The sequence below is a fragment of the Neodiprion fabricii genome, chromosome 6 (genome assembly GCF_021155785.1).
Source record: "Neodiprion fabricii isolate iyNeoFabr1 chromosome 6, iyNeoFabr1.1, whole genome shotgun sequence".
Classification (NCBI taxonomy): Eukaryota; Metazoa; Arthropoda; class Insecta; order Hymenoptera; family Diprionidae; genus Neodiprion; species Neodiprion fabricii.
Window position 1 is genome coordinate 24,837,047 of NC_060244.1, and position 21,998 is coordinate 24,859,044.

Sequence of the window (21,998 nt, forward strand, 5' to 3'; positions counted from 1 at the left end):
CATGGCTGTCGAATGGAATGGAAACTTGAGACGAGCGATGGTTTAAAAGATAGACGAGACGAAGAGCTGGACTAGGAGCTTAAGATACGCGTCTCGTTATTTTATAAACTTGCGCGTTGGTCAGCAGGCGTGGTACTAGTCGAATGAAATCTCACGGAATTCCCTTATCCAGAGCAAAAAGTTGCCCCAACATCTGACGCAACGTGTCATACGCCGCGACGACGTGTATGTAGGTATTTCCTGAACACGATTCGTGTACTGGTCAAGCCCATATACGTTTTCTTGCAGTTTCACATTAGTGTCATAGCGTCGTAGATATGTTGCCGCCGTTTACTTATGCGACTTGGAAAACAAATAGAAAAGTACAAGAATAATTGTGCGACCTATAACAGTAGGCTTGATTGCGTTATAAATATACCTGGTTCGTTGAATGACTTGTTCATTCGTATGTTTGGGAGTGATCAGAAGTATATGTGCGTGGATTGAAATCAGCTCGTTATAAATCGTATAGAAAAAAATGATTTATTCTAAAAACATAACGAGAACAACGAAAACATTAACAACAAGAAAATGTATGTACAGTATGAGTATTTAATTGCGATTCCAAGATCGGGTACCACGTGATTTTTTTTTCTTCTTTCTCTTTCTTTTTGGCAATTAGCGTCGATCGTTGAACTTAAATCTGCGCGCGGATCAGTGCTTCCAGCCTCCGTGTCCTTTGCTGCTTTGGTGATGGAAGACGTGCTTGTATACCGGTACGTGGACGGCGTACGGCTTCGGGATTGGTACCGGGAAATGTTTTTCCACGGTGACAGGATACGGTTTTTCAACAACGTACGGGACCTGAAAGACAATTTTTTACTCGTGAATTTCAGAGAGAGCAAGAAAAGGAAGTAAGAAAATCCAGTCCAGTACTCGCTTGTATCGCAGACTGAATCATGCGTGCGGCTCGATTGTCCGTCTGACCATATCGCTACGTTACTACTTACGCCCGGATATGATCACTGCTGTTTATAATGGGTATAAATACTGAGCGATCTGCGGACTCTCACGATCGTTAGAAAGGAGAACGGAATTGACTTTGGTGTGTTAGTCATTTTTGAGAATTACAATTGGCGATGTGTTACCTTCTTTTCCACGACGTAAGGCTCCGGTTTTTCTACCGGTATTTCAACGTGCTTGATAACTTCGACGGGAACTGGGTGCGGAACCTGCACTTGGACTTGGTAAGGCTGCGGAATCGGGACTTTGATGTGCTGGGGAACGGCGACTGGCACCGGATGCGGTATTGGGATGGCATATTTTTTGTATATCGGTATCTCGACTGGTTTCGAGGTTTCGTGGTACGTCGTTCCGCCGTGCCCATGTTCTTCTTCGCCGTAATGACTGGCCGAAGCTAGCCCCACTATCGTTGCCAATATCTAAATTCAACCAGACAAATGATGATCACCCTCCTTTTTCTCACTCCAAAATTCATTTACCGGTTTTGAGTTTTGATTTGGGAATAAGTAAAAAAAAAAAAAAAAAAGTATATAAAAATAAAAGCGAAACTAAATTTTTCTCTCTCTCTTTCACGCGCCGGAGCTACGTGCAGTTACTACTTACAAAAATCTTCATGGTCCTGATGTCGGATCAGGTGTGTGTGGTGTGTTTCGACTACACGAGGAACCTTATTGCACTTCGCTTCGGTCCGCGATGCTTTGATGCTTTCAAAGTCACGGCCATCATTTATATACTGCCGCTACTTTCTCCCTTCTCTCGGAGGCTGTTCCATGTTATTATGATTTCATTCCGATATTGGGGATTGAACGGTACTGCTAGAAATATTCCAAATTGGTGCAGGATTGTTGCAGGTATTAATTTGAACGTGACCGCTTCAACCTCGTTAATCTAATTAGATCGAATGTTCGTTTTTTTTTTGTTTAATATCACACTAAAATATTAACAGTACCTATCTGATTCCACGTATGTGTATAGAAATTGCGGCTTCCTTGGCTGTACGTATTTTTTATTTTAAATACTAAATTAAAAATTTAATTTCCCGGAAGAGGTTTTATACTGTGTTAATACCTTGATAGAAATTTGGTGTTATTTATGCAAACTAGATAGACCATCCGAAAAACTGTCGTAACAGGCTAATCAATTCTATCACTCGGCGAAAGAAAGTGAGTGCTGTTCCACGTTCGCGATTGTAATTGATAGGTTTTCTACGTTTCCTGGTAGATATAATAACCCGCAGAAAACTGTCGCTACAATAAAATTCAAATTGAATTTCTCAAAGAGTATGGCGGCATCACGATATTGGTTGATTAATGTTACCTTTCTACAGAATCCATATATTTCTCATATTCAACTTTAGTACCTTTCACAACATTTTTTCACTCGTGACGCATTTGTATAATACATATTGTATAAGAGATTTTTCATAATATATGAAAAGTTATTCTTAATCGGTCAGCGATTCCATGGTCAATTAATGATTATTTTGACAATCTGAAATGTGGAATTTGGAACGCTTTACAATCGCGCAAATTAATTCTCGCGCTGAAGCAGTATTTGGTCGAGTTTGCTAAGAGTAGGTATAATTAAAACAAAGTTAGCAACACAGCGTCCACCACTTCGCGGGGCGTTCCTCACGATCGAAGACCCCTTCCAAAATCAACCATGAGACTGAGATTAACGTAAAGAGGCTGGAGTGAAAGTGCGTCTCGCAAGTAAAAGTAGTTCTGCACGCTACCGAGGCGGTAGATTCATAATATACAGGTATCAACGTCCTTTACGTATATGCTCCGACTCGTTACGGTAAATCGAAATCTAGTTCCTGTATAACTATTTCATCCTGATCTCCACGCTACCCGTTAAAATGACGAATTGAGAAATTTGAAGAATTTCCCGTAATTTGAAAACGATTTATCACACGAGCTGAATCTTGCATTTCGTATCGTCGATACACATAGAACAGGGATTTAAATAAACATTATAAACGCTTATTTAAATTTTTCTTTTTTTTTCTTTTTTTATTAGAAATCATTTATATAGAGAAAAAGCAGGAAAACACTTATAAAAAATAAACGTACGAAAATAGTCAACAATACACAGTATAACATAAACAAATTCGTCCTATTTACATATGAATATAGCTTTTAAATTACTGCGGCTGTGCGGGTGCTGAGTACGTTTAGTCGATGCCGGCCGCAGGTTGGAAAACGCCAGTGGAGTGAGGGGGGGGGGGGGGGGGTATATATAATCAATTTATTTCTCGGTAAAAGTATAAATGTGCTCAGGTAATTGTCTTTCTCTTCTTCTTACCACTCTTTTCCAAATAATCATTTACGAAGTATTATTCTCTCCAGAGGGTTTTTTATAATGGGCCTAGTTACTCGTTTTGTCAAGCAGAGGGGTATTTGAGGATACATATTTTTTTTTCGTTCCAACTTTTGAGTAGATTTTTTTAAATTAAGATAGTTGCGGTTTTCTTGTATGGCGTTAAAATTTAGATGGTGATAATTTGACACATGGCCGAAGTTTAGTGCCAGCCTTTACCGTGTCCACCGGACGAAGTGTGATGGAAAACGTGCTTGTAAACTGGCACGTGAACTGGGTACGGCTTGGCAATTGGAACGGGGAATTTCTTCTCGACGTATACCGGGTAGGGCTTTTCAACGACGAAGGGTACCTGTCCGGATGCAGAAAAAAAAATAATAACAACATTGCAGTTAACACGAGGTGATTAAAATCTCAAATTACCTCTAGAAATTCTGATTTTTTTTTTTTTTTATTTTGTTTGTTCTCGATTGCTTACGTGTTTCTCGACGGTGTATGGCTCGGGCTTTTCAACCGGAATTTCAACGTGCTTTATAACTTCCACGGGGTAGGGATGAGGGACCTGAACCTGGACATTGTACGGTTGTGGTATGGGGATCTTGATTTCTTGAGGCACTTGTACCGGCACGGGATGAGGAATTGGTATGGCTGTTGAAAAGAAGATGTACGAATGATTAATCGATCGACGAAGAACCGAAAGTTGATAATTAGCACAGAATTGGATGAACACTTTTTTCATGCGATCGATTTGCACATGTCAATGAATGCAAGCCGGTGTCAGACTTACCATACTTCTTGTAGATGGGAATGTGCACGGTTTTTGTCTTTTCTTCGTAGGTTGACTTGCCGTGATCTTCTTCGTATCCACTGGCGCTGACCACCGTGGCAAGGGCCAAAAGTCCCAGAGTAAAAATCTAGAATTTAATCATTTTCCTCATTATACGATCGTGGATGTGAACGAATTCTTGAATTTATTCAATTTTAGCGTTATTGATGTTAGTGAAATTTGGCCGTCAACATATTTTCATCAAATATTTATCCGGACACGAGTCTACCGTAATGCTTACAATTTTATTCATGTTTGTAAATGTGCGGGGGATGTGCTGACGCAAGGATTCAAGTGTTGAATGTCGTCAGGGGGCGAGATTTCAGCTTATATACTTGGATCGAATCTACCACCTTTCACCAAAAGCCTGCGGTACGATATACACGTACACACACTCCTCTTCCGTTCTGACACATGTAACTTGGGGATTGGTCAATACCTACACATTTTCTACAACACTCGAGACTCTGGCTCACAGATGCTGCTTAGATAGCGATTTGAAAGGAAGTCCATTGTACAAAGCTGAGCTCTGTCTTTTTTACATCGTAACTTTGTAAAGCAACAGTTTTCTGTTTCTGCTCTCATTCGGCATACAAAACCTTTGAAATTTTACCGGTATGACTGAATTTAAGTAACCTGAACCAAAAATTAATTGCAACGGCTGTTGTAAACTAATATTAATTATAGTATATCGGTGTATCTTGAACTATATATACCTATGTAGACATACCAAAAGTATATCGCTTTATTATGATCGACAATTTTCTCATTTCTCTCTTTTGGTATAAAAATTCTGGCCTTTCGTTTGATCTCTTTATTTGAAAAAACGATATGTACAATATACTTGAAAAGTAAAAGGACGCGAAAGGTCTAGGATAATATGTTATTGACGCCGTACACTCGCCTCTCGCTAAGGTACAAAGAAATCTCCCCGCGGCTGAGTAGGTATTACGCTTTTACACCGGAAGTGATTTGTTGAGTTTGCTCAAACAATATAGACGTTCCCGGCCCTTATAAACTCGTATTTGTAATTGTTACGAAATTTGTATCACAAAAATCAATCACCGTTGAAACTAATTCTATAGATACATTAGTATAATTTTTTCCTGCGAAAAAAGTAGAATCACATTGATGTGAACTCTTCTTCGAGTGCTTGGTATCGAGTTTCATGTTTTTTTTTTAAAACGGACAGTAAATTATCCAATGCTTTTAACAGAGTTTGAAAAAGTTTTCCTCCTTCGTCCCATCTGGAAGTACGCGACGCCTCGCTGAGCATGTGGTAGATCGGACAATAAGTATGTATCGCATGGTTCGTTGTGCCGTGTAAAATGCTTTGCTCACTCTTCCGGGTGTCGTAGGTGAAACTCTTCACTGGTTGGAAATTGGATGGGGAGGTTATTAATTACAGAGTAAGAGAGTCTGTCTGGTGATGCGTTACAATTTATTAACCGGAGCGAATCAGAATCACGAAGCATTTTTCACACCATATATACATATCGAGTACAGTACCTACTTTTCACTTTATGATCTAATAAAAGTTATAGATATTCAAGAATCGATGTTTACACGTAGCGCGCGATCGTTAATTATAATGTTTGCACAGTTGGAAAGTAATTTGACAGTGATTGAAGCGGTTTTTAACTAACGCCCTTTCGTCGAGTCATAAATATCAATACATAATCTTGAATACAATCACACGAATGATGAATCGATCGTCGTTTGAAAACAGTTTCCATCCGTAGGTTGGTTAGCTATTGAAAAAAGGCGATGCAGGTTGAACGAATTGCCGGAGTTGTTAATCTCAGACCGTTCATAATCCATTAGTTCCATACTTATATGTGCTGCTCATTTCAGCGCGTTGGCTAACTTCCGGTAAAGTGTACGTGAACGCCTTGCGCTAACCGACAATATTAGGTACAGGTAATTATTTTTACTGATTCGAATGCAGCTTGAGGCGATTGGAATGGGGAAGGTATTTCAAATGTGTGGATGACGTAAATAACAGGTGATAGTAACCTTTCGAATTGTTCGTACCATTATCCGGTGTAGCTTTGACTTTCACTGGGAAAACTTCCTTTAAAAAGACGGCAAAAATGAAAAATAAATAAAAAAACTGCGAAACAGCTATTTCATATGCACTTAGATTTTTTCCTTCCTCTTGTACTGTACGTGGATTTATCTCTTGCCGAATCATGGGCAAATAAGCAACTCCTCAAATCGTGCAGATAATTGAATGCTGGCCGAATCTTATTATCCAGCATCGAGCGAAGAAGAAAACCAATTGATTGTCTCCAGATGCAGGCATTTCGGCCAGAGAATCGAGTTTGGGTCAATTTGTGACGTGTGATGCGGTTACGCTCTGTTATCCCCGAGACATTTGCCTTGACGACGACGAAGCTTTACGGTTTCACCCCGCAGACAGCAGCATATATCTACCGTGAATTTAAAAAGCTGGGAGTTTCTTCACGCGGTGAAATGAATCTACGAGTTGTTGCGACATTCTTTTTGTGTATCCAGATATATACACCATATACTGGTGTATAACATTGAATTTAACGGTGAATGTTAAAAGGACTAAAAAACGCGTTTGCTGTCTGCAAACTCCACCTGTGCAACGACAGGTTTATTATATCTCTTATACAGCCTGTACTAATAAAGAATGGACCGTCAGTTTTTGAACTTGAGGAAATAATAAGGCGATTAGTCGAGAATTTACTATTCGTCAGTGCGCGCTTTTATTACCTTTTTAGGTAATTATTTTTTTTCATCTTAGCGCGAGTCAGGTATGAGAGACGAGATTGAAATTTTTTAACTCGGAACGCACTTCTTGCTCACAACGCGAATACTTTCGCTGTGCGAAACTAAGCAGCTGCAGTACTCGCGGTAAGGCGATAAAAATCTTGTTGTTTTTATTTTTCTACTTTTCTTCACAAGCTATTTTATGGATAACGACCCACGTTAGTCATTTGCTTCTCGCAAAAAACAGTTATTACAAATTCGCGATTTCCTGATTCGATCCTATTTTTTTCTGGTCAAGGAACTAATGCGGTAATGGTTATGTGATAAAAATCTTAAACATTGCATCCAGCAGGTGATTAATCTCGTGGAAACTTTTTTTTGTATTTACGGTTTATCATTTCAAACAAAACAAATAATGTACAGCTATTAATACTTATACATCTATGAAAATATACTAGCTTCGATTATCATTAGTTTAAATATTTAAATACACCATGTAACAGAACAATGCGTGACGGAAAAATCTGAAACGGTTAAATGTGAATTGTAAAACGTCACACTTGCTAATTGTGTAAGGAGAAGCGTATTCTGACGCTGAACTTGTTGACCTGCGTTGCATTTTCCTTTCACAAAACTGACTGTTTTTCACTCAATGTCCCTTGCTACTGTGAACGATGGTTTTGTATACGGGAATTTTGATCGGGAATCGCTTGATGACTGGCACGGGAACGTGTTTGTAGACCTTGAACGGCACGGGCTTTTCCACCTTGTAAGGAATAATTTTCTCCACGGGAGTTGGCACCTTCTTTTCGACCTTCGTCACGACGTTTTTGATCACCTGCAACAGAATTACGCGTAAAGTTTGGAAGTTGTTTTTTCCGCGAGGATCAGTCTAACACTTTTCCGCGAGGATCTTACCTCGTACGGGACCGGCTGGGACACGTGAACCGCTACCGGATAGGGTTGCGGCACGGTTTGTATCACCGGATGAGGGATCTTGACCTCGACCGGTTTGACCACCGGAACTCCAATTTCCTTGACCACCGGGATAACGTGAAGCCCGTGTCCCGCGTGACCCCCGCCTCCGATGCTAAAGCCGGAATCCCAGCCTCCATGTCCTGTTGAAGACGGAGACAGTTCAATTTCGCGTACAGATCGAGCGACGTTTCCCCTTTGCGCGGGTACGATAATACCGCGAGAGGTAGTATTTCCCCAGCCAACGAATCTTTGACGTCTTGCTAACAAGCTGCCAGAAATCATCGGTTCTGGGGAGCTCGAGTCACACTCGATCATCAAAGTATCTCTGTCTCATATATCAAAGTTACTCTATCGAGGCAGAAACACACCTCCGAGATCCCAGCCGCCACCGTGACCTCCAAGGCTTGACTCGTCGAGGGAAATTGCTGGCAATTCGTGGCCGTGACCTCCCACAGAAATTTCCCCTAGACTCAGCCCACCGTGACCTCCGATTTCCCAGCCTGACCCCTGACACCATCCGGCGATCCCCAGTAAAATCACCTTCAAAATACACCTCGCATTAGGAACGCGTCACCGTTTCATATACAGCTGTGACGAAGCGTTTGAACGAATCTTATTTCACTATCGATCGGCGTTAGTTACCCCCACATTTTATGGGGGTTGCTATTCATCGTTTGCTTTCGATTCGAATTGCCGCACACTTGTCACTGATTTGGCTCACCGAGATCATGGTTTTGGAAAAGAGAGGATCGTTACTCCAATTTCATTTCATTTAAGTTTGGAAAACTTATAGGAATCTGGTTTAACTATTACGTACGATTCTGTTCATGGTTGTCAGTTTTTGGGAAGAGGCAGCGAGACCCCTCGAAGCCTGAGCGAAGTTTCAGTTAACTTAACCAACGGATCTCTTTACGGGGGACTTATATACCTTGTGGTTGTTTGTCCCACTATCACCTTAAATTGCACGCACACACGTTCACTCGATCAAGTAGTTGTTGCTTCAGTTTATCAGAGCCGTCTTTCAAATACAGACTCAATATCGTTACGGTACAAGTACGGCAACAGGAGCACACAGTCGCATTTTATGTCTTATATAATTGCTGCTTCCACTGGTATAAGATACAGTATGCGGAATCAACAGGCTTCCGCCTTTCTTTCGTTAAATCGACTCAAGTACGGGATTTTAGACGGTAATTTGAGGTATTTACCTCATATTCTAGGCATTTGTACAAAATCGCGTAACAAGCCCGATACGTTCATTGCCAAATTATATACGCTTCAGTGTAATCCGTAACATTGTTTTACAACTTTTGACGAGGCTGCACAGCTAATGGCTTCGATTCACCGGGTTTCATTGATGCGTAATATTTATACACCGAATCTCTTCCCATGCATTTATTTTTCTATTTCACCTGCGAACGTTTCGAGCATCCTGATCCTCGCATATCGTCGATGTGTAAAAAAGTGGCACCGAGTCTTTTTTCCCTTCCAGTATCAATTGCACTGGCACTGACCAACAGATTAAAAAAAAATCTGGTTAAATGCTCAAATTACGATCTATATAAAACTTCCGAGGTCTTTGGCCATTATTTAATTATTTTTCTGTTATGCTTTGCGCTCTAGAGTTCTTGACCTCTAATATTCCTGTAATACAATCAGGCAGAAAAAATGTCCTGATGGTTTTAGATTTTTTTCCAAATCCATCCTTGTGTATCATGTTAACATTACGGTTTCAAACGGATCGATTTCTCAATGTCAAAAACTTCATTAGATCTTAAATGTGACCTAAATTCTGTTCCAAAACAGTGGGAGATGTTTGTTTGATGTTCTAATAACACCGTTACATCGAATGACGTGCTTAACATTTGACGGACGATGCCGCGCGTAGTTAAATGTAGTTCAATTCGTGACAGTAAGAAATTTTGAGCGATGATCCCGGGATGTATGATAAATTAATTCGGGGCTCGCGTTAACCGCTCTTAAATCCTTAAAGAGCATCTTCGCTTACCTATTCGACATTTTTATGGTATTTTTTTTTTGCGGTCACGCGTCGGCCTTTGTTTTACTCTTTTTGCACAAGCATATTCGTGTATGAGAATCATAAATTTGAGCTGTTGATAGTCAGTAAAAATTTAATTTCATTTGTTTTTCACCGTCATTCTTAAGAATCGTAAAGACGAGTGAAAAAAATTTAAGAAAAAATCTGGAGCTCAATTTACTTTCACTTATCATCAATTAGCTCACGAAACACTTAGTGGTTCAATTTAAATAAGCTTGACACATTTCACGGAGTAATTTCATCTCTTCATTTTTGTTCTTTGCTCTCTTAATGTTTATCATCGGAAGAGAAACTAATGAGTTCGTTATCCGTTGATCGGAGATAACTATAAATTAATGATTATTGTCGATCGTTGTAATTACTGGTTCGAATCGTATTCGTGTCAAGTCAAAGTAAAGTCACTCATCGTCGAGACTATAGGCCGACATCTCTCGTATTTTTATTACAGTGAGACAGTTCGTTCATGTAGTCTAGAATTGGTAATTTCACTTGACGCGCTTTTCTGTTTTAATGGGTGCAAAAGACGACACCCTGGCAAATACGTAAATGAGATATATGACAAAATTTATTTCAATTTAATTCCAGCGTGTTTTGAATGCGATAAAAATTTTTGTATTAAATTAAAAGAGAGAGCCGAAAGAGCGCTGTACGTGAATTAATTTTTTTACAGATAAAATTCGAGGATCATAGTTTTGTATATTACACCTATAATTTAACAGTGCCTAAAGAGCACTTGATTTTTGTCTTGAATCATTCATTCTGAAGTATGCGTTGTTTCGATATACTTTTTGCCAGTGCTCTGCTACTATGACGTTCTATCAGCAGAGCAGTATAAAAACCAAGTCTTTCGATAAACAAAAAAAAAAAAAAGAAAATCTTGAGCACCCAAATTCTTATTAGGTCACGTAAGACGAATTTAAATAGGATTTAATCACGCTACAACTTATGGTAGGCTTTCTTGATCCAGCTCTGCAGTTACTATCCACTTAGTTAAACTAGATATGGCTTCTTCGTATGACTGAGTACATAGGAGTTTAGCCACGCTGTTATAAGCGGTTGATGAAAATACTGCAAGGTAATAACAGTCATTTCACTCTCTACATGAATGGCCTAGCTGTAGATTGAATATAACGTTTATTGATTACCCGGAGTGTTGCACAATTATTTATGGTCACTGTCACTGCCAGCGAATGCAGACCGTTCATTCAAACCGAGGTAACGTTCCTCCACGCGTTGTTGATAAGAAAGTTATCAAGTCCTGAAATAATGTTGCATAGCCAAGTTCTATTCGCACCCTTCGCACAGCCTCGGTAATACGCGGCATTTAGTCACCGCACTGCCGCTCATTACCCGCATGAGCCAATTACGTGAGAAAGAAAGATGCCTGTGATTATCGCGGTGAGAGCCTCGTGTCCATTGTCGTGTAGTGATTTTACAGAAAGGATGAAAAAACAAAACGATCATTAAAGCAACCTGCAATTTTTCGTTACTCTGCACTCAGTTTAATTCTGTAATTGCGGTTTGTTTCCAACGCGTACAACTTGTTGCGACGTCGCCGATTTACCACTTTTTATGCGGTTTCGTATGTTTCTGTCGAATACCGGTGAAAGGTATCGTTAGAAGGTATATATTGTATGCATCACTTTTTAGAATTTCTCTTCTTGGGTTTGCACTCTGACAAACGGAAATTTCTCTCGTTAGATGATGATCGCAGTTATTTTACACACCATAGACATGTGTATGTTTAACATTTTTTTCATTCTCAACAAGAGAAGGCTGTTCCGTGTTCATTGTATGATTTTTATAATGAAGAATTATCGCCCTTGGAATACGATTCGACCTTCTTGAGATCCCGATGAATAAGTAATATAAAAAATAGTAATATAAAAAATTGTTGCGTTGCCTTGAAGTGACCGCAGAATTTTTACACCAAGTAAAACGCCAAAGATACGCACCATTATGAAAAACAACAACGTTTAATCAGTAAGAGAAAATCATGTACAAAAAGATAATATAATTAGTAACAAAATTATCAATAACAGTACAACACTTCATCAAATATATACAAAACAATAGATGTGTAAAAACTTAACAACCAGAACAGACATCGACCGATGACTTCTCCATGACTTTAGGGCCGATTCGTCAAATCACAAAACGTATACAAAAAAAAAAAACAGGAAAACAAACTACAATCTCCTCTCACATATTTTACAAAAATTTAATGGTGATGACCACCGCCGCCTCCGCTTTTTGCGTGGTGATAGATGGTCTTGTAGACGGGAATCCTGATTGGATAGGGCTTGAATACAGGCACAGGAATGTGCTTTTCGATCTTGATTGGCACGTGCTTCTCAACGGCGACTGGAATGTGCTTCTCGACTGGATAAGGCACCTTCTTCTCGACGGGGACAGCTACGGTTTTGATAACCTGAATCGGCACGGGTTGGGATACCGGAACTGCGACCGGGTAAGGCTGCGGAACGCCAACAGCAACCGGATGAGGAACGTTGATTTTAACCGGCTGAGCGACAGGCACACCTGGAAATCGATCGGAACAAATACATCATATCGCGAAAAAGAACCCTCCGGAGTCATTTTTTCCCTGACTAAATCTCTCGAGGATGTAAAGCTGTTCTTAATCCTCACCGATTTCCTTGTACACCGGAACCGCAACGGGCTTCGTCACTTCCACGTGCTCCGAGACCGGAACGCTTTGCACGTAGTTGTGACCGCCGTCCAGGGAAATTCCGTGACCGCCCCCCTCGCCTCCGTGGCCACCGTGATCACCGCCGAAGTTGTCAAAGGCGGCGTATCCTTGACTCTCGCCGAAGCCTCCGTGGCCACCGCTGGCACCAAAGCCCTCGAAGCTCTGACCTCCGTGACCTCCGTAACCTCCCTCATAGCCACCACCGGACTCTAGATGGCCGATGGATGCTTCCGATCCTCCGTGGCCTCCCAAATCGTAGCCCCCGCCCTCGCTTCCGGAACTTAAATGCTCGTAACCGGATCTCATGGATATGTGCTGACCGTTGGCGTCGGACGATAATGCCTGAGAATGATACTCGGGCTGGTATTGATACGGGTGATAAGATGGCTGCCAGGGCGCGGCGGCCGCCAGCGATAGGACGGAGAGTAAAAGTGCCTGAAAGATAAGAGGACAATTCGTTATACGTAATTTTTTTTACAAACTTTAGGTAAAACTTGAGGTTCGGTTGAACGGGATTGAATGTTTTGTTCCGATGAGAGTGAAATCAAGTTTTTTTTACTGTGCACGGTTTTTCGTCTTTTCTATACGAATCATGATCGTTCATCGGCTTTACTCACGATTCTGTTCATGGCTAGGGACTTGAACTTTCGTTGAGCACTAAGGCTGCTGTTGTGATGTGAGCCGCTTCTACGACTGATACAATTTCGATCATTTCTCGTCTTAATATACCGGGGAGCCTTTCACTGCTACGGTATTTATTTTGTCCCGATTGTATACGTCGCCGTCTTTCTTTCAACCGCGCGCAAATCTTTGCCGATGGAATATACCGTATCTTACATTGGGTGAGGAGAACTATAGACCAGGCTTTGAACATCGAGGAGGAAACGATTGTCCGACAATTTCAAACCCGTGCTAAGAGAGCGTATTCCACGCCCCGGTAAAGTTTTGTTCAACTATCCTCTCTTCCTCGGTATTCAGACAGTTTTCAATACTTTTCAGACGCTTGTATCGCGCCTCCCTCTTCACTTGAAGTATACTCCATTCTTGCACTTTAGCATAAGACTATCGTGCATCTTGCAGTATAATATGATCCAAAGACGCGTAGGTACCGGAAGCACTTTTACTATTAACGCAATTCTCCTTTGAATACAAACCATGCATAGAATCCTTTTACTCTCGTTTACACGCTGGGTGAATAATGAGCGCCGAATGACTCGTGATTTTGTTATTTATATACATTTGATAATTCAACCGGTCCCTTAGGTTTTTCTAACCACAAATCCATCCATTTAATGAGTTAATTCGACGCGCCGAGCTGTGATACAAAAATATGGTTCAACTCGTCTCGTAAAGTTTTTGAACACACTCACCGATTCATGTGCTCTCAAATTGTGGCTTAAAAATTTCAAAAACAGTCCTCACGAATTTTTAGAATGCTTAAAACAAAAACCTGACGTTGAAAGGAACTACCAATGAAGAGTTCTAGGAATCTCTAGACGTTTTCGGCCCATCAAGGTCAAGGCGTCGAGGGCTTGGTCCATCATACTAATCACTCGGTACTCCGCGTTTCACAGACAGCTAGATATTATTCAATTCTGGATCCAAGTGTCGAGTTATTTAGTCCACCACGTGTAGAGAGCATGACGGGTTATTTTTTTCTATTACCGTCTTCAGAATCACTTTGATGTGTTTATAATTAAGAAACGGAAAAGTCAGGGGAAGTCGATGATTAATTATACCAGAAGAGCGTGTATAATACTGGTATCATACCATTCTGATGTACGCATCCATCTCTGCCAATCAACAATTTTTTACTTCAGGGTATCGAAAACTAATAATCTTGACCCGATCATTGAGATACATTTCCATGGCTGGCAGTTTTCGATCAATAAGCTTTCTTACATATGTGCTCCATTTTCAATGAAGATAGTTTACTCGTTTTTTTCAACGAGTTCCACATCTGGGAGTGAAATTTTCATGAATTTCTACACCGTACGCAAATTTTTTTTCTTATTCTTATAGGGAAGTAAATCAGAAAGAGTTTCTTTGTATAATTGTATTTAAATTAACTTTTTATTTCGTAAATCAAGTATAACAATATGTACAAAATTAATACGTATCTTAACACTATCTATGCTATTACGCACGCATTCAAAGAACGGGTGTGTAACATGGTCATGGCTTAGCAGTGTGTATAAACGTCACACACTGATTGTGAGTTAATGAAAAGGCGACGAAAGGCGGCGGTCCTGATATATCACGCCTTTGGTACGTTCGTCGAAATATTATCCCTGCAGCTCTAATCATATATACTAAAAATGAGATGCATGCGTTCAAGTTACATAAACAACAACAACAACAACAAGTCATCGGGAAGAGCAAAAATAAAAAAAATTAAATGACAAAAACAACAAACAAACAACAAACAATCAAAAATGTTTCAAAGAACAAAACGAGCGATGGACTCATTATTCATGGCATTTAATGATGACTCCATCCGTGACTCTTGACTCTGTGGAACACGTGCTTGTAAACTGGGATGTGTATTGGGTACGGTTTTTCAACTGGTACCGGTATATGCTTCTCGATTTTAATTGGAACCGCCTTCTCAACTGGCACTGGGATTATCTTCTCCACTGGATACGGGACTTTCTTCTCGACGGGTACAGCGACCGTTTTTACCACGGGAACGGGTACCGGATGTGCGACGGGAACGTGGACCGGATAGGGTTGCGGTACCCCGACAGCTATGGGGTGAGGAATGGCTATGGCGACAGCCTGGGCGACGGGAACACCTGAAAAACGAATTTTAAATATTGGCGTCACTGCGCGTGTCCATCCGCATCAGATATACAATAAGTATATTTGAAAATTCTCCGAGCTGTTACCTATTTCCTTGTAAACGGGAACGGCGACTGGTCTGGTCACTTCGATGTGCTGACCCAGCGGTATCGTTTGAGCATGGTGATGCTGCACTTGGACTCCCCCGTATCCTCCACCGTAGTTGGATTCGATGCTAGCTGCGCCTAGTCCCCCGTATCCTCCTCCGTAGTTCGATTCGATGTTTGCTCCATGGAGTCCGACGTTTCCTCCTCCGACACTGTATCCTATGCCCTGACCGGTACCGTATCCACCCCCGTATCCGACAACTTGACCGCCTCCGTAGCCTTCCAGTCCTGAGCCTCCGTAGGAGCCGTAAGACGCTGTTTCCTGATGCTGCAAGCTCTCCTGGTTGTAATTATCCAGCCCGCCGAGGTCGGCGGCTCCGTTTCCATGATCGATATTGCCGTACGAACCCGATGAGCCGATTCTGTTGAACGAAATCGACGATTAACATCGTTGAAATTTATATTCCAAGGTCGTAATTAACCGCTAATAACACTCATAACACGCCACGCGTGTCTACGCTTAACTACGAATTATAGTACTCGTAATGGTAACATGAGCAGAGATTTATTTCACTCGGTGATTTTTTACACCTAATATCGTTTAGCTCGTGGCACGTGCCTCTATGCAAATGAATCATAATTCTGTTTTTTATTACCCGTTTCGTTTATGATTTACATATGTTATGACCTGACAGTTATTCGGTAGAAATCGAGAGTCGAATGACACGATTCAATTCTTCTTTTTACAGTATGAATTTGAGAATATTTTTACGATCAATTTATAAACTTACCCTTGCCAACCTCCGGTGGAATAATCACTGGCCAGACTGCAGGTCGTAACTAACAAGAGAACTGCGACAACCTGAAAAAGTATATATTCATGAGTACAATACCGTTGAATGCAAAATTCTCATGTTGTACGGATCTACGTCTGAATTCGATCTAATGACAACGGTCATTCTTCCTTAGGGTAGGTTACAGCGAGTGAATAGGTTGGCGACAGAAGCTGATCGTTTTATTTTAGTGTTCAATTATCTCAAACATAACGTTGAGGAATGCAGCGTCGTCGAAAAAAGCGTGGTTGAATTAACAATGTCCGAGCGTGTAGCGAGCGAATGAGTAGATCGGTGCAAAAAGTTGAAACATTTAGAGCAGCTTCCCTTTCGCCGGTTATTGGTTATACTATCTCTTGGCTCCAATATGCATAGCGCATACTCTCGGTAAGAATCAGCTCCTTTCGCCAGTCGCGAAATTTTTCGAGCAAACGTATCACCGCGCGATCGTCGATCGGAATTCAACGACGTCGAAAAGATAATCGAGATGTTTTCAGAGTTATTGGATATGTTTACTCACGGAAATGATCATTTTTCTTTGATTTAATGGGAAATATTATTCCAGATGAGTCGCCGATGGGACACTACAGTCACGAACCGATGAACCGTCGTTTTTATAGCGTAGCTTTCTCCCCTCTCGATCGGATTTCCGCTCTGCGAAAACCGGACTGTAGTTTATACCGAGCCGTCCGTTTTATTGGCGACGTGTTGCGCCCGCCTAGATGTCCTAGTCGTATCTTCACATGTGTCTCATTCACTTTTGATATCGCGAGAAAATGCTCCAGTCATTTTACCCGACGATCATCGAACTCCTCGGGATCGTTGCGGTTCCGACTCGAGACGGAATCGAAGTCGTCATGATCGAATAATGCCTTCAGCCTTTGTGTAATGCAAAGAGGTGAACGTCGGTCGTTCTGCGCTTGAAACGAAAGTGTTTTCCTTTTTAATCGTGTTTATTCTTTTTATTTTACTTACAGGCAAGTACTCGGCAACGCCTTGCTTGCTTGTTTGCTCGTTTGCTCGTTCCGCTTGTCCGGTGAAATGCAACAAGAATCAACGACCATCGATGCGCCCGATGGTATCATTTGTATTCGATACTAGTAACAGCGATATTCATAATAGACATATTATACGTTTATGATCACTTTCGTTCTTCCTCACTTCGGGAAATCTATTTCGATGCGGTATAATTTCATTCGGCGATACATCAAATGATAATCATCAAATGAATTCCATGAGAGAATTAAGAAAGTGCTATTATCTCACTGTTGGAGAAACGCTTCCTTTGGAAGAGGCTCGCAGTGGGATGAGTTAAATATTTCAGTCCGAAAGTCCGTGTAGTAGATTGATCATAATCTTATAATTTGAATTTTACGGTGAACAGCAATTAATGATACTATACCGCGGGATGTGGAGCTGCTGTTGAAAGTTATGGCTTTATATCTCTGCGAGGTTTAACTTAATGTATACCCTTTTAATTCGTAACCGCGATAGCTATAACTGAGTATACTGCCCTTGTAGAAACGCTTCCTGTTATGAAAGTTTGGAATTTCCGAACGCTTGACACAATCGTGTATATCAGCTAGGTATGTTCTCCATATTTCGAGTCGCTGGATGTATAAATTATAATCGCGAGAAAGCCTCCAAGATTTTAAACGAAGAGTCGTTTATGTGGTTTCTATATCTTCCTATCCTTTCGTTTGATTCGAAACAGAGACACACGTGCCGGGTCATTTGAAGTAAGAAACATTTACTTCAATGCGACAACGCAGAAAAGATCGTCAATTTGTCCCGAGGGTCATTTTAGTAACGATGTTAATTAATTGACGCGACGGTTTCGGCTTTGCGGACACGACGGTAATTTCCGGCAGGTAAAAGCCTCGCACTGCACGACAAGTCGAACTTCCATTTGTGCGTATATATCTAGAGTGAGAACTCGTGGTGCAAAAAGTAAGAGGTTGCATAAAGAAAACGCCTCGGGCGACAGGTATAAATACGCGAATCAATGGCAATGAAAGTGCCGCTTTAGGTTGCTGACTGTTGCACTGACCAAAGATCAAAGGATCATCGACTCTTGAAATATAAAACGATGAAGTAATTAAGAAGATTGCGGTTGATCCCGTTACCATGAACTTCAACGAAAATCCGTCTCGGATTCACCTGACTTACAATTTCGAATACTCGTCATACCGTGGATGATGAATTGCCTTAGAATTGACGCAAGTTATGTATAATCGATTTATAACCGAATGATAATTGATTCGGATTTGAAGTCACGCAATCTGAGATTTCCTTCCAAACACGAGTGTTATTAGAGAGGAGTGTAATTTTGCGGAGACAGGGTTCTGGTCGGTGGCTAGTGAGAGTACCGGATGGGCGGTGAATGTCCAACACGGATGAAAGGAAAGTATGTAAAAATGATACCACGAGCAAATAGATCGAAAGAGATCAAAAAACCGCAAATGAAAGTACCTACGGCGGTCAGGGCTTCCAATCTGGTCGCCGTTAAGGAGGCGCGACTTTTCTGCTTGGTTCTATTTCAACGACCGACACTTAGATCCTGGCTCTCGGACACTCGTCCAAATCCCAGTACGAAAGGTGAAGCTTTTCACTCCCCAAATGATGTTCACCACTCGGGGATCCAAGTTGCAGGATTCTAATTCGAGGAGTAGCCGAGCTTCTTGATCGGTATTAGATTTTAGCCTCGTTCTATCAGCGGAGCGTTTTAGACATAGCCTGAAACTATAGAGCCGCCAAACTTAAGAATGTATATCGTACAGTGTCAAGACTTGCTCGATGATAGAATCGAGATAAGATGACATTAGGTGACTGGCAATTGGTCGATGAACTTATAAGTTGATTCTCCTGGTAAGGTGTTTCCGGTATTGAGCGCCTTGCCTGACGGTTCTCGAGTAGTGACCGTTATACTTTCACTGCAATTATCCACCGTTGTTAGAGCAATGTCATTACCTCACCTTTCCTTTAGCCTTGGCTGCGGTTAATCTGCTCTATGTATCCACCTCTGTCTTTATCCCATCTTATTAATAATTGGATCAATTATTCGTCGATGATGTGGCCACGGGTCTTATAGTTAGCTGCCGTGCATCTATACATGGCTCGAAGCTGTTTTCCTTTGATATTCACCCGCGGCAGCACAGCGTGATGCCAATTTGTAACGGTTGTTTGTTTTAGTTTTTTTTAACACAAGCGTGTTACTCGCTGTGAGCTTGCGGCACCTGAAGAGCTCTTCACACAAGCTGCTCAAATCGCTAGTTCGTTGATCGATTGATCTCAAATAGACAAGGCTGTTGAAGGCACGAAATTTCTAAGGCAAGATCAAATTGAAAGTATTTTGACATCACGCTCATTTGAAGATACGTCCGTGAAACGCGGATCACGCTTTGATTCAGCACGCCTGTCTAACCCAGCGTTCCATATTTTCCGGTGCTTACCTCTTGACCTTTGAATTTGCCGACATAAAAACATGTTGCTCTCTTTCAAAGTTTAATGCGATCAAACTCAGCGTGAACCTTTATTCGTCCCCATTCGGTTTGCTCCTTTTTTTGCCATCGGAATTGTGTCGATTGTCTATTTGCGAAACTTTCGAGGTAATGTGGTAACGCTTTTTGATTCGGAGCAACGAGTGCTTCGCTGAATTTCATTGTAATGAAGAATAACACGTTAAATTGGTGGTCGATTAACTTTTATTGTTAACGAGTATAATATAAACATGTAAGTCAATATAAAAGCGCCTAACAACGGCCTTACACCATCACCACTTATTGTTAGCTTGTATTGGTAATTATTAAGTAGGTTGATTACATTGAATGCGTATAATCAGCAGTCTCTTGAAGTATTTTTTTAACTTGTGAATAATTTCTTATCCGATCAGTACATCGGAGCATCGATTATCCCCATGGAGGATACGACGGTTTCTCTGCCGCTGCATGTTGCAGTGCGTTAGCGATGGCATTTTCCTTCGCTGCAACGATGTCCTTTTGCTGGAAAATAAAAGAAAACAGTTGTTATTACCGATTCATGCCCGTGACACCAGCTGAATAATTAGAAACGTCTTAGAATAATTGTAAGCGAATCAATGGAAAAAATGCCAACGCACCCTGGCTTCTTCTTCACTGATACTAATCTGTTTATCGACGTCTTGTTTCTTCAGTTCCGCGGCTGTGGCAGTGGCTGTTCTCTGGATGGCTGCAGCAGCGGCGGCTTCTCTGGCCGCAGCGACTCTTTGGGCAGCTGCAACCGCGTCCTTCAGGGTCGCGAGTCTCTGCTGGGAAGCAACCAGCTGTCTGGCACTGGCTCTGGCCTCGGCTATAGCATGGGCTGCGATTTCCTGGGACCTTTGTCGCGAAAATATTAGATGGTAACAAAAAGATGATTCATGTTTCAGGATCGAGTCAAGGAAACTGTACAGTCACCTGTGAGCCGCCTCTCTGGCGTTCGCCTCCTTGGCGATGGCGATCTTCTGCTGAAGATAAGCAGCCTGTTTGGCATCCGCGACTCTTTGCTGAGCCACAAGGACGTTGCGACTCGCATCCTTCGCCTGCTGGATCGCCCGGATCACTTCCGGCGGATAGGCGATGCTCGGTGTACCCATCGGGAGATCTCTCAACGCCTTTTAATTCAAACGAAAAGTCGAATTAATGTTGGTACGACCTTTTGCCAATCAGAAAAGCTGATTTTTCTTTCAGTCTTTTCGTCGGTATCTCTCGGGACCGTTCACTCACTTGGAGAGCGATGTCGTGAGTTGCCTGCAGCTGAATCTGACCCAAAGCTGCGTCAGGGCTGGCCCATCCATCAGCGGCGTAGCCGACAGGCGCCCATCCGGTGGATCCAAAGGCTGGAGTTCCTCCGAAGACGTCGTATCCTGGGACTCCGAAAGCTGAGACACCGCGTTTATCCTTGGGCTTGGAATCGGGGGACTTTTGGATCTCCGTAACGGCGACAGCCATCGAGACGGACAGGAGAATCTGTATGTAATATTTCGACATTACAAAAAGTATAGTTTGTATCAGCTTTTTATTTTCATAAATCTTGGCGCGAATTACCAATAGAGCGGTCTTCATCTTGCTGATACCTCGGTGATGGCACTGGCGACTTTATCCCGACGATCCGACCCTTATATACCGCAAGAAAGACACAGGGAAACACGCCCATGGTTGTTAACGTAATTACGGAGTTAATTAAAACTACGTATTACAGAGTTTTGCGTAAAAATACGGGTCCCTGTATCGGACAAATTATAGGCCTTGGCTTCCTACTGCAAAAGATTGGGTGATGCCTTTCGCGAATACCTCTTCTGCTTGTGCGTTACACGGAACTCGGAAGACAGCTGGTAATTTTAGATCGTACCAACCTACACCTTATCAGATATCCACCTGCACCGTCTATCGGTAAAGTATATTATGTACTTATCCATTTTCGTTTATTTGTAGAGATCGTGCGAACCGTTTATCAAACCGATCAATGTTGGAGATAATTTAACAACCGTGGAGAAAGAGACTTACAATTAGAAAAGAAAACAGAGCTTTTAGAGAAAGTTTCATTTTGAAATACCCAATTTACAGTATAAAACGAAAGGGTTATTCCAGCAGAATTGAGCCGTATATGAAATGCGCTTATCAGC

The 21,998-nt window shown here is 41.6% G+C and overlaps 4 protein-coding genes across 4 annotated transcripts; all 4 read right to left on the bottom strand.

Annotated features, from left to right (window-relative positions):
• Positions 1–503: 503 nt before the first annotated feature.
• Positions 504–8,840, bottom strand: LOC124185568 (extensin-like). The gene is made up of 10 exons (XM_046576445.1): positions 8,685–8,840; positions 8,236–8,407; positions 7,787–8,007; positions 7,578–7,727; positions 4,392–4,427; positions 4,112–4,238; positions 3,803–3,972; positions 3,533–3,676; positions 1,128–1,421; positions 504–843 (listed from the first exon to the last, which is right to left on the bottom strand). Exons 1-10 carry the CDS (start codon positions 8,694–8,696, stop codon positions 694–696), a joined length of 1,476 nt encoding a protein of 491 aa, XP_046432401.1. The 5' UTR covers positions 8,697–8,840; the 3' UTR covers positions 504–693.
• A 3,043-nt stretch (positions 8,841–11,883) lies between these two features.
• LOC124185825 (keratin, type II cytoskeletal 1-like) lies at positions 11,884–13,368 on the bottom strand. The gene is made up of 3 exons (XM_046576964.1): positions 13,254–13,368; positions 12,576–13,071; positions 11,884–12,467 (listed from the first exon to the last, which is right to left on the bottom strand). The coding sequence occupies exons 1-3, from the start codon at positions 13,263–13,265 to the stop codon at positions 12,148–12,150; spliced, it is 828 nt and encodes a 275-aa protein (XP_046432920.1). The 5' UTR covers positions 13,266–13,368; the 3' UTR covers positions 11,884–12,147.
• A 1,325-nt stretch (positions 13,369–14,693) lies between these two features.
• On the bottom strand, positions 14,694–16,964 carry LOC124185826 (ATP-dependent RNA helicase dbp2-like). The gene is made up of 4 exons (XM_046576965.1): positions 16,878–16,964; positions 16,316–16,386; positions 15,525–15,946; positions 14,694–15,431 (listed from the first exon to the last, which is right to left on the bottom strand). The coding sequence occupies exons 1-4, from the start codon at positions 16,887–16,889 to the stop codon at positions 15,118–15,120; spliced, it is 819 nt and encodes a 272-aa protein (XP_046432921.1). The 5' UTR covers positions 16,890–16,964; the 3' UTR covers positions 14,694–15,117.
• A 3,168-nt stretch (positions 16,965–20,132) lies between these two features.
• Positions 20,133–21,453, bottom strand: LOC124185827 (nuclease SbcCD subunit C-like). The gene is made up of 5 exons (XM_046576966.1): positions 21,421–21,453; positions 21,100–21,342; positions 20,791–20,987; positions 20,475–20,712; positions 20,133–20,358 (listed from the first exon to the last, which is right to left on the bottom strand). The coding sequence occupies exons 1-5, from the start codon at positions 21,436–21,438 to the stop codon at positions 20,266–20,268; spliced, it is 789 nt and encodes a 262-aa protein (XP_046432922.1). The 5' UTR covers positions 21,439–21,453; the 3' UTR covers positions 20,133–20,265.
• Positions 21,454–21,998: the final 545 nt, after the last annotated feature.